Source organism: Otolemur garnettii, unplaced genomic scaffold (genome assembly GCF_000181295.1).
Source record: "Otolemur garnettii isolate 467f Iridium unplaced genomic scaffold, OtoGar3 scaffold00099, whole genome shotgun sequence".
Classification (NCBI taxonomy): domain Eukaryota; kingdom Metazoa; phylum Chordata; class Mammalia; order Primates; family Galagidae; genus Otolemur; species Otolemur garnettii.
In genome coordinates, this window is record NW_003852494.1 from 125,004 (window position 1) to 137,757 (window position 12,754).

The following is a 12,754-nucleotide window of genomic DNA, read 5'->3' on the forward strand; positions in this document are numbered from 1 at the left end:
AAAAAAAAAAAAAGAAATGCATCCAAGTAGTCATGATGGGGAAAGGAAAGACTCTGCTAGACTGTCTTACATATACATAAAAGGAAATGGCACCTTGCACGGGGTTGCTCAGGGCTTCATACAGGTGGGGATGGAGAAGTGGTTCTAAACTCCCTGAGGGCAGAGAACACACCCTGGATGCCCCCAGAACTCCAGGGTCTGCAGGGAGCCCAGCACACAGTAGGCATTTACTGCGTATTTGTGAAATGAATTAAAACTGCTGTCCTGCATTCACAGCGAGCGCTGAGGGGGAACATTAAAGCCTTCTCATTTTGTGGGGAGACAGCCCTTTGGTCTAATGCAAGTACTGCGTGTAGGAAGGCAAGTCCTTCCTAGACTCATTGCTCTCAGGGCCAGAACACAAGGGCCTGCAGGCTCTGCTGGGAGATTTAGCTAATCTCCCAGACAGTGGGTAGCCATATAGGCTGAAGAGGAGAATGACAAAATCAGGTGCAAACTGCAAATAACCTGTTCTAGGCACAGAGCCAAGAACTAGCCCAAAGCTAGCAGCTAGGTCATGGAGTCAAGATGCCAGACCGAACTGTCTACCTCTCTTCAACCCCACAACCCATCCCGGGAGTGCCGGCCCCAGTGCTGACCTCTTCCTTGGCAATGGTCATCCCGTCTTTCACATCTCCAAACACAGTGGGCTGGATATAATAGCCACGATCAGCAGCAGGCCCCCCACCACACAGCAGCTTTGCTCCCTCCTGCTTCCCAGAATTGATATAGCCAAGGATCTTCTTAAACTGAGTCTCATCCACCTGTGGGAAAAGGAGCTCAGAGTTACAGCGCGGCTGGGTTCAGACCCTTCTAGGCATCAGGCTTTGAATCGCATAGGCAATGACACAGCTGGGAGTTGGGCCAAGGTCATGAATAAGCAAAGTGGGAAGAGGCAAGACACAAGGCCACCAAATAAACAAACAAAACAAACAAAAAAGGTTCAGCCTCATCAGCTGGCAAGGAAATACATGTCAGATCCATTTTTATGTTTCAACTATGAGATCAGCAAAAATATAAAACAGGAAGAAAAGACTAATGTTGAGGGGATGTTACCTACACTGGCAGAAGGAATGGATGCCAGGACAGCTCCCACAGCAAGTGGTTTCCTGGAATCAGTCAAAAAGCATATGCTCCTACCTCTGGCCCAGCTATTTTACTTCTGAGAATTTTTTCTACATGTGCAGATAGAGTACTGAATGAACAAGCATATTCACTAAGGGGGGCATTTCATTAAAGAAAAATATGAAAACAGTTATACGCATGAATCCGTAAAGGCTGGCTAAAACCTTTATCGTACATCTATATATCATGTCATCGCTAACAGATCCGTGAACTGACACAGAAAGACAGGCCAAGACATCCTGCAAAAAAGGGGAAAGTCTGGAGAACAATACGCACCATCTACTCCTATTTTTGTGAAAATATACAACAGCATAACCTTGTGCATGCAGTTATTTATGGAGAATAAAGAGAAGCAAGAAAGTCTTAATTTTTTTGTTTAAACATTTCCTTATTAAAATTTTCACACCAGTTTCTATTACCTTAATAATTAAATAACCAGAAAGAGAAATAAGAAAGAAAAAGAGATGTAGAAGTTTCTAGAGGTTCTATTCACAATAGCTAAAAGGTGGAAACAACCCAAGTGTCCCTCAACACATAAATGGAAAATCAAAATGTGATATAGCCACGCAATGGACTATTACTCAGCCATAAAAACTTAAGTTCTGATACATTCTTGCTACAACATGGATAGCCTTGTAAACATTAAGCTAAGTGGAAGCAGCCAGTCACAAAGGACTAAGTAGTGAATGGTAGCATTTGTGTAAAACATTCAGAACAGGCAGATTCACAGGCAGAACTTAGGTTGGTGGTTGCCAGGGGCTTGGCAGGGAGGAATGGGGAGTGACTGCTAAGGACACAGAACTTTTTTTTTTTTCTTTTGAGACAGTCTCACTTTGTTGCCCTTGAGTGCTGTGGCAGCACAGCTCACAGCAACCTCAAACTCCTGGGTTCAAGTACTTCTCTTGCCTTAGCCCCTCGAGTAGCTGGGACTGTAGGCGCCCACCACAATACCCAGCTATTTTTTTTTTTTTTTTTTTAGAGACAGGGATCTTGCTCTTGCTCAGGTTGGTCTTGAACTCCTGAGCTACTCAAGCAGTCTACCCGCCTGGTCTCCCAGAGTGCTACGATTATAGGTGTGAGCCACCACACCTGGCCTGATATAGGACTTTTTGAAGGGTGACAAAAATGTTCTGGAATTAGTGGTGATGGCTGCAAAACTTTCTGGATATATTAAAAACCAGTGAATTGTCCACTTTAAAATAGAATGTGAATTATATCTCAGTAAAGCTGTTAAGATTCGAGAGATGCTGGACACAAAACCCTGTCCCAGTGAGGGAGCCCCCGTGGCTCCCCTGCTGAGGTTCAGGACCACATTATCTCTTGCTCCTGTGACAGTGGGCAGGAGTTCAGGCTTGTCCCATTGGAGAGAAGCAGAACAGTCCAAGTTTCTGCCACCTTGGGGACACACACAAACCCGGGTGTCAGCAGGGTCTCCCTCTAGCTACAGAAAAAGGCAAATCCTCCCCAGGGCAAGAGTCTAAATGGGGGCCACAGGATTAGAGATTGACAAGTAGTCAAACTGACAAACTTAGGTACATCCTCTCCTCCCACCTTTACAACAACCCAGGAGTCTAGTGTGAATTTCGATCCAATTCCCTAACTTCCCTCTGTCCAGAAAGTGGGTGGTGTGGGGAGAGGCAGCCCATGCCCATCCCTGCCCCTAGCGCCTCTGGCTCCATCCTGCATCTCAAAGCAACTCCATGGCCTCCATCCCCACATGTACTGGCTCTGCCTCCCCTGGTTTACAGGGCTTTCTTCACGACTCCCAAAGCTTGGGAACACCAAGGCATCCTTTAGCGGGTGAAGGCATAAATGAACTGTGGTATAGCCACACAGTGGAATGCAGGGCATCAAGAGAAAGCTACCAAGTCAGGAAAAGGCATGGAGGAACCTTGAACACATACTGCTAAGTGAAAAAAATCAAGTGGAAAAGGCTACATACTGTACGACTCCAGCTCTGGAACATTCTGGAAAAGGCAAAGCTATGGAGACAATAAAAACATCAGTGGTTGCCAGGGCTGTGGGTGGGTGAGAGAAAGGGACGGGTAAAGGGACAGGGATTTGGGGCAGGAAAACTGTTCTCGGCAACACTGGAATGGCAGGTACACATCATTACACCTCTGTCAAATCTCTGAATGCAGAATGGGAAGAGCAACCCCTAATGTAAATTCTAGACTGTCGTTAATAACAATGTATGAATAGTGGCTCATTTGTACTCACAAATACCATACTCATAAATGTACTGTGAGAAGGCAAAATGTTAATAGAAGGGAAACTGGGAGAGGAGGGAGGTGCAAAGGAGTACGTGGGCACTTCCTGTGCCTTCAGCTTGTGTTCTATAAGCCTAAAACTACTCTAAAAATTGAGGAAAATGGGGCCCTGGCCAGCACCAAAGCCTGGGGAGTGGACACAGCAGCACAGAGCACCCTTAAGAGGGTGGGGCCCTGCCAGTGGGCTCAGGGCCACCTCATTGGGCAATTCTGGGAGCAGCACCCAGAATAACATCCAGAAAGGGCAGCCAGGGCCGGAGCAGGTACATCCCTGACTCTGTGACCCCTTGGCCCATGGGAGGGTGTGGCTGGAAGGACCAGTGCAGCTTCTGCAAGGAGTGAGCCAGGAAAGCACAGGAATATGGACCCAAGTCATTGGAGGTGGTGGTGGTGGGGACTGGATTTTCTTTTCTTTTCTTTCTTTTTTGTTTTTTTGAGACAGAGTCTCACTTTATTGCCCTTAGTAGAGTGTCATGGTGTCATAGCTCATAGCAACCTGAAACTCCGGGGCTTAACCAAACCACTTGGCTCAGGCTCCCTAGTAGCTGGGAATACAGGTGCCCACCACAACACCTAACTATTTCTTTTTTTGAGACAGAGCCTCAAGCTGTCAACCTGGGTAGAGTGCCTTGGCATCAAGGCTCATAGCAACCTCCAACTTCTTGGCTCGAGCGATTCTCCTGCCTCCGCCTTTCAAGTAGCTGGGACTACAGGCGCCTGCCACAACGCCCGGTTATTTTTTGGTTGCAGCTGTCATTGTTTGGTGACCTGGGCTGGATCTGAGCCTACCAGTTCAGGTGTATACGGCTGGCGTCTTAGCTGCTTGAGCCACAGGAGCCAAGCTGGCTATTTCTTTTTTTAGAGACAGGGTCTCACTCTGAGTCAGGGTGGTCTCTAACTCCTGAGCTCAAGCAATCCATCCACCTCGCCCTCCCAGAGTGCTGGGATTATAGGTGTGATTTACTTTTATTACAATTACTACTGATAGTATTTTATTGATTAAAATGAACATATGTTTATGTTATTAAAAAATAAAAGACTCGGCGCCTATAGCTCAACCGGCTAAGGCGCCAGCCACGTACACCTAAGGTGGCAGGTTCGAATCCCCAGCCCGGACCTGCCAAACAACAATGACGGCTGCAACCAAAAAATAGCCGGGCGTTGTGGCGGGCGCCTGTGGTCCCAGCTACCTGGGAGGCGGAGGCAGGAAACTCGCTTGAGCCCAGGAGTTGGAGGTTGCTGTGAGCTGTAATGCCACGGCACTCTGCCCAGGGGGACAGCTTGAGGCTCTATCTCAAAAAAAAAATAAAATAAAAAAATTAAAAAAAAAAAAAAAAAAAAAAAGGGGGGCACCTGTGGCTCAGTGGGTAGGGCACCAGCCCCATATACTGAGGGTGGTGGGTTCAAACCCAGCCCAGCCAAACTGCAACAAAAAAATAGCTGGGTGTTGCAGTGGGCCCCTGTGGTCCCACTACTCGGGAGGCTGAGGCAAGAGAATGGCCTAAGCCCAGGAGCTGGAGGTTGCTGTGAGCTGTGATGCCACGGCACTCTACCGAGGGCAATAAAGTGAGACTCTGTCTTTAAAATAAATAGATAAAAAAAATGAAAGAGAATATAAAGTGCTTCCACTTGCAGCCACCCTGTGAAAGAGGCAGGGCAGGTCTCAGGGACAGGGAAATGGAGACTCAGAGAGAGAACTGGCTTTCCAAGGGCACCTAGCCATGAAGTGGCAGAGCTAAGACTCCAAGACCTGAGGCCCTTTCTGCTTCTCATGTTGGCCAAGGACACCCAGACGACCCTGCAGTTGCCCGGCTCACCTGTGGCCCCTGTTCCGTCCTGCTGTCGAAGGGATTCCCAACTACCCGAGACTTGGCCCGGGCGACGCTGCGCTCCACAAACTCATCGTAAACGTCCTCCTGCACAAAGGTCCGGGAGCCAGCACAACAGCACTGGCCCTGGTTGAAGAACAAGGCGAAGTGGGCCTGCTCCACAGCCCAGTCCACTGAGGGGAAGGGACAGGGAACAGAAAGGTGATAGTGAGAAGAGGGGGACCTTCTCTTGGCACCTGTAGTTCAGCAGCTAGGGCGCCAGCCACATACACTGGGGTTGGCAGGTTGGAACCAGCCTGGGCCTGTCAAACGACAAAAAAAATAGCCGGGTGTTGTAGCGGGAGCCTGTATTCCCAGCTACTTGGGAGGGTGAGGCAAGAGAATCGCTTAAGCCCAAGAGTTTGAGGCTGCTGTGAGCCGTGATGCCATAGCACTCTACCAAGGGTGACAGTGAGACTCTGTCTCAAAAAAAAAAAAAAAAAAAAAGGAGAAGAGGGGACCTTGGCCCCAGTGGCCATCTGCCCATGTAGTCTGTTCTCACCGCCATCAGGGTTGATGCCCGTTAGTGCCAGAGCCTGGAGACTGGCTGGGGAGATAGACAAAGAGCAAGGAGGGGCAGCCTGGGAGTCCCCAGTAGACCAAGAAAAAGGACGTGATGATGGCAGGGTGGTCCAGTCAGAAGGCAGGGGTGTAGTGTGGCTGGAGGATGTAGGCTGCACCCCAAGGATCCCCCAGAGAGAAGGTGGAGGACAGACTGAAGCCAGACCATGCTGGAGTCTTGTCATCGTCTTGCGGCCCAATGGGCAGAAACCGATGCTACTGGGTGCTGAGGACGATGAGAGCAAGTGGGATCACCAGTGGCCACCTCAGACGCCATGCCTCCTCCAGCCCAACACTTACTATCAGCATCAGACATGATGATATTGGGGCTCTTGCCACCCAGTTCTAGGGTCACTCTCTTGAGGTTGCTGCTCCCTGCAGCAACCTGGATTACGCGGCCGATCTACAGGAACAGAAACAAAGACCAGTTCACAGCAAAGGGAGGGCAAATACTATAAACAGACCCAGAGCAGAGGACTCTATAACTTGGGCAAATACCCGGATTACAGGAGACCTGGAAAGTCCACCAAAGATAGATGTTCAGTGAGCTGCCCTAGCCCTGAGCTTCTGGGATGACAATGATCACAGCAATATGAACAGTCATTGCTGTTCACTTGTGCGCACTGAGCACTGCCCACATGCCGGGCACTGTGCTAAATGCTCTATATTAAAATTCTATCCTTGTAATGATCAGGAGGTGCAGGTAACTCTTCTCCATGGTTTACAAACATGAAGGCTGAGGCTCAGAGTAGTCAAGTCGCTTGCCCAAAGTCACACAGCTGGTAAATGTGAACTATGAATCCACACTGGGGCAGTTGATTCCAGCACCAGTTCAGATCTACTATCCAGCCTTCTCCTCATGTTGTCTGGAATGTTGTCCCCGAACACACCATGCTCCATGAGGGGATGACAGGGTGCTTCTCACTCTGTCTCACTTTTGGGGCTTCCCACAGCCTGGCACAAAGCCTCCCTGTGCTTCTTTGCTGGATGAACACATGTATCTCCACGAGGAAACTGGCCCCTCGGTCAGATTCTCATCATCACCTCTCAGCATTAAGTTAGGCAGTGACTAAGCACAGAACCTGACCGAGTTATCCCGGCCACTCCTCTGCCCTCCCCAGTGCTGTTGTCCCTGTGTGCAGATCCAATGTCTGAAGGTGTCTTTATGGCAGGTACGTTAGTTTGAAGCTCACACTCATTACACTATTTGGGGTTCCTTCTCAGAAGTTACATGCTGACTGGGAGAGGAAAAAGTTTACTTCTTTCAAAGGAATTCTGTCTATGTTTTCCAGAAGGTTATGTTTAAGGTTCGCCAGATACTTTACTTTGTCTGTCTCACAGCAGCAGAACTAGACCCTCAGCCAGTCACTCACTCTCTTTTAGCACTTACTCTGGGCTAAGTACTAGAAGCTCTATCTCCCCTTCACTCACCCTGTGAGATGGATATAGTTACTACCCCCACTTTACAGGTAGGGAAATGGAGGCTTCAGAAGCTTACATGACCTGCCCAAGGTCGCCCAGCTAGTAAGCTCTGCTCAGTGAGTTTGACTCCAGAGTCCATTGTCTTCCCCACTGCCCTACCCACACTGTCTCTACCACTCAGATATTGCCGTCCTCATTTTAAAAAACACGAACAGGCTCGGCGCCTATAGCTCAACCGGCTAAGGCGCCAGCCACGTACACCTAAGGTGGCGGGTTCGAATCCCCAGCCCGGACCCGCCAAACAACAATGACGGCTGCAACCAAAAAATAGCCGGGCGTTGTGGCGGGCGCCTGTGGTCCCAGCTACTTGGGAGGCGGAGGCAGGAGACTCGCTTGAGCCCAGGAGTTGGAGGTTGCTGTGAGCTGTAATGCCACGGCACTCTACCCAGGGGGACAGCTTGAGGCTCTGTCTCAAAAAAAAAAAAACAACGAACAGAGTCTCAAAGACATTCATGAATCAGTCATGTTATAATGGCAAGGCCAAGATTTGAACTCCTATCTTTCCAAAGCGCCCAGTTTTTTTTTTTTTTTTGAGACAGAACCTCAAGCTGTCCCCCTGGGTAGAGTGCCGTGGCATTACAGCTCACAGCAACCTCCAACTCCTGGGCTCAAGCGAGTCTCCTGCCTCCGCCTCCCAAGTAGCTGGGACCACAGGCGCCCGCCACAACGCCCAGCTATTTTTTGGTTGCAACCGTCATTGTTGTTTGGCGGGTCCAGGCTGGAGATTCGAACCCGCCACCTTAGGTGTATGTGGCTGGTGCCTTAGCCGGTTGAGCTATAGGCGCCGAGCCGAGCGCCCAGTTTTTAACCGCAATGGCAGTGCCAGTCAAAGAGCCTGGCGTGCTCACAGTGCTTTGATATGAGGCAAGTGGTCAGCTCTGGGCTTTAGTCAGTCTCAGCCTCCTTATTATTCTACATGGGATGCTGGGCCCTCTCCTCAGCACAAGTGTGACAAGCAAAGCACAAAGGGCTCAACCTGGCCTTCCCTAGAGCTAAACAGAGGCACGTCTTCGACCTCAGGGCAGAGACCCTCCACACCACAGCCAGGACTCTCCAGAATATAAGTCCTTTGAGGATAGGAGGAACTTGAGCCAAACACACCAAAAGCTCAAGGACCCAGGGACACCTTACCTCGGTGGAACCCGTGAATGCCACTTTGTCGACATCCTCGTGGGACGCGAGGGCAGCCCCAGCTGTGGGGCCAAATCCAGGAACAATATTGACCACGCCGGGGGGAAAGCCAGCCTGTGAGCAAACAGCCAGGGAACACTAGGAGTCACCATCCTGCTCCAAAGGGCCTTAACAATGGAACACACCCATTTCCAGAGAGGCTAAGACGGTTTGTCGGACAACACATAAGCAGAGGTGGTTTCATGGGGCTCTAATTCTCAATGGAATGGACAAGGAGCCTGTTCCCTGGGGTTCCTGTGGCTTTTCCCCTCTGTCCAGAGCTGTCACTTAGAATAGTCATTTTCACTTTTTGTAGGGGATGCTGCAATGACCTTGGTTTATGTATGGTGATGTGGAGTCCTTTCCTTGGAACTCCTTTAGAGCAAACCTAAACAAGGGCATTTAGAGGTCAAGGCTAGAACAAGCTACGCACCTCCTTGATCAAGTTGGCCACATAAAGGGCAGTGAGGGGCGTCTGCTCAGCTACCTTCATCACAACCACATTTCCAGTCGCCAGGGCTGGGCCCAGTTTCCAGGCTTGCATCAGGAGTGGGAAGTTCCACTGCAATAATAATTTTTTTTTTTTTTTTTGAGACAGAGTTTCACTTATAAACCCTCAGTAGAGTGCTATGGCGTCACAACTCACAGCAACCTCCAACTCCTTGGGCTTAGGCGATTCTCTTGCCTCAGCCTCCTGAGTAGCTGGGACTATAGGTGCCCACTACAATGCCTGGCTATTTTTTTGTTGCAGTTTGGCCAGAGCTGGGTTTGAACCCTCCACCCTTGGTATATGGGGCCGGCACCCTACTCACTGAGCCACAGGTGCTGCCCAAACATTGCAATAAATAAAAGCCACCCCCAAGATCCAAGCCTTCCTCTGAGAGCTACATACACTGGGTAACAAAAAGTGCTATCCTCCAAGAGTAGAAGTAGCAGCAAGTTCTCTGGACCCCATGTGTCCCCTACAACCTGATTGTAGGTCTAAGGCAGATGGACAAGGAGGTGGTGGGTGATAATTCATGTTTATTAGTGCTTTTCAGTACAAGGCACTGTGCTAAGCCCTAATCATTATCTCCCTAAGATAGACACTATATTCATTTCCACTCTTCAGATGGGGACTCTAAGGCTTAGAGGGATAAGTGACTTGCCCAAGGTCGCAGAGTCCACCAGCAGCAAGGCTCAGACGTGCACTGAAGCTGGCTTTGTCTGAGCCCATCTGCTCAACCACCACCTGAGCCACCCCTAGAACCTCCACCTTTGCAAGAAACCTGGACAAGACTACTGAATCTCACAGCTGTCTTGAAGAAGCTCAGGAAAGGCTGACACTCACCGGAATGATCTGCCCACATACCCCCACAGGTTCATGGCGGGTGTAGCTGAAGAAGTCCCCATCAATGGGAATGGTTTTCCCATGGTACTTATCTGCCCAGCCAGCATAATACCTTTAACAAAAGAGAGAGAGAAAAAAAAAAGTCCACGCTTTAATTAGTGACTCTCAGGGACCGCTGCAAATCCTGGCATAGATAGTAAACTCAAACTGGTCCAGTTGGGTCTTTCTGATAACTGCCTTTGCTTTTGACTTATTCCCAGAAAGACCTAAATGACCTCTAGGGTGAGAGTTATCCACTCCAGGTAGCTAACCTCTTCAGAATCACCTAGGGTGATTGTAAAAAAAAAAAAAAAAGCCACCAAATTCAAGGTCCATTTGAATGGACCTTTCTATTGAGTCCATTTCCAACCTACTCAATTTGGCTCTCTGTGGCTAATGCCCAAGAATCTTTTTTTTTTTTTTTTAAATAGATACTCACTGTCACTGGCCTAAAGTACAATGTCCTAATCATAGTTCACTATAACCTCTAAGTCCTGGGCAAAAGGATCCTCCCACTCAGTCTCCTGCACAGCTAGGACTACAAGCATGTGCTACCATCCTCAGATATTTATTATTATTCTATTTAGAGACAGAGTCTTGATATGTTGCCTAGACTAGTCTTAAATTCTTGGCTTCAGGCCAAGTGCAGTGGCTCCTGCCTATAATCCTAGCACTCTGGGAGGTCAAGGCAGGTGGATCACTTGAGCTCAGGAGTTTGAGACCAGCCTGAGCAAAAGCTGAGTCTCTACTAAAAAAACAGAAAAACTAGCCAGGTGTCTCGGCAGGCACCTGTAGTCCCAGCTGCTCAGAAGGCTGAGACAAAAGGATTGCCTAAGCCTGAGTTTGAGGTTGCTGTAAGCTATGATGATGCCTTGGCACGCTATTCAGTGCCAAAGAATAAGATTCTGTATTTACAAATAAACAAAAAGAAAGTTCCTGGCTTCAAATGATCTACCTCAGCCTCCCAAAGTGCTGAGATTACAGGTATGAGCCACTGGGCCTGACCCACAAATCATTACTTTTAATAAACATCCAGTTTCATTAAAATGTAACAGTTGTACAAGCCCAGAACTATGCATCAAACCTGGTGGGAAAGTGTGGCCCCATGCAACAGTCAGCACCTTCTGTGTGCAGGGCTCTATTCCAAGAATGGTCGATCCCAGACAAACAGAAACCACCTATTGGCCCCTATACTTTGTGAAGCTCATAATCTAGACACACAGGGACACAGTGACAGAAAAGCACAGTGAACCAGAGCTGGGGGGTGGGGGGCGGGATAGTTGTGTATTTATAGTTTATAATGGTTACATGTTCAGGAAAGCAAAAATAAAATGAAGATGAAGAAACAGTGAAGTATAGGGGGTAAAAGATTTTTGAAATGAGTGGTGTTTGGCAGGGTTAGCCTGGGACTGAAAGTGATTGGGTTTGAACACGGGTTTGTTTTGCTTTGTTTTAAGGCAGAGTCTCACTTTCTTGCCCCTAGTAGAGTGCCTCAGTTGCTCAGTTCACAGCAACCTCACACTCTTAGGCTCAGGCGATTTTCTTGCCTCAGCCTCCCAAGTAGCTGAGACTACAGGTGCCTGCCACAATGCCCAGCTATTGTTTTAGAGATAGGGGTCTCACTCTTGCTCAGGCTGGTCTCCAACTCCTGAGCTCAAGAAATCCACCCACTTCAGCTTCCCAGAGTACTAAGATTATAGGCGTGAGCCACTGTGCCTGGCCTTCAACACAGGTTTGTGACCTTGCAGAGAAGTTAGCCTGGGAGTTGCCAATCTGTAAGCCCAGACATTGCTGCTCCTTCCTCTCAGCTCTCTATAAACACATGTATCACATGTGTTCTGCCTGCCTCAGAATAGTCATTTCATCAGCACAAAGGTCGAACTGCTAAAACTCAGGAAAGCTTTGCCTAAAATTCACCAGGCTGCTTTCTCTAGAGCATCCCTGTAAAATAGGTTACTTAGACTCTGATGTTTGGAGCTGGAAAATTCTTCAGTGCCGGGGCTGTTCTGTGCACCATAGGATGTTTAGCAGCATCCTGGCCCTTCACCCACTAGATGCCAGCAGCACCCCTCCCCTGCGGTTGAGAATACCCAAACTGTCTGGACATTGCCCACTGTCCTTTGGGAAGGATAACTGCTGTTTTTCTGTCCAATCCCTCCTCTTTCCTGGCACTGCTTCCTCCCTACCATCTCTGTCCACACCTCACAGTGGAGCAATGGTTGTTTACACAATGATCTGTCCACCATGACCACAGCCACTCAGACTCAAGGGCAACCACTCAGGGTCCCTCCCCCAGGAATTTTGGCATTAGGACTAAGAGGTTGCAGTTTAATCTGGCAGAAATCATGAGTACAGAAGCAAGATAGATAGTCTGGTCCCAACACAAAGGTAAGACATCAAAGAGGCCACGTGCAGCTGAGAAAGGAATGAAGCAAGAGTGAGTGAGACCCATTAGCCTTTTGAATTCAAGGTTTCCTGACTCTTTGTATTGCCTACATTGAGCTGAGTCAGTTTTTGTTACCTATACCCTACGGAGAACCATGTCCAATAAAACATCATTAAAATGTTTATGATTAAACTAAACCCAAAGCTAGCAAAAGGAAGGAAATAATAGACTACAGCAGAGATAGACAAAATAGAGAATAGAAAAACAACAGAGAGAATCAACATAACCAAACGTTTGGATCTTTAAAATGTTAACAAACTTGACAAACTTTTAGCTAGTCTAAGAAACAGACAAGACTCAAATAGCCAAAAGCAGCAACGAAATTGGAGACATGTACACCATGGAATACTATGCAGCCATTAAGAAGGATGGAGACTTTACATCCTTCATGTTCACATGGATGGAGCTGGAGAATGTTCTTCTG

The 12,754-nt window shown here is 48.4% G+C and overlaps 1 protein-coding gene across 1 annotated transcript in view; it reads right to left on the bottom strand.

Moving 5' to 3' along the window:
- ALDH2 (aldehyde dehydrogenase 2 family (mitochondrial)) overlaps positions 1-12,754 on the bottom strand; it is a 33,863-nt gene that overhangs the window by 4,576 nt on the left and 16,533 nt on the right. The window contains exons 5-10 of the mRNA XM_003795983.3: positions 9,846-9,957; positions 8,949-9,077; positions 8,477-8,590; positions 6,164-6,266; positions 5,252-5,436; positions 639-803 (exon numbers count right to left, since the gene is read on the bottom strand). Coding sequence (XP_003796031.1) covers positions 639-803; positions 5,252-5,436; positions 6,164-6,266; positions 8,477-8,590; positions 8,949-9,077; positions 9,846-9,957 — 808 coding nt within the window. The remainder of the gene's footprint in view (positions 1-638; positions 804-5,251; positions 5,437-6,163; positions 6,267-8,476; positions 8,591-8,948; positions 9,078-9,845; positions 9,958-12,754) is intronic.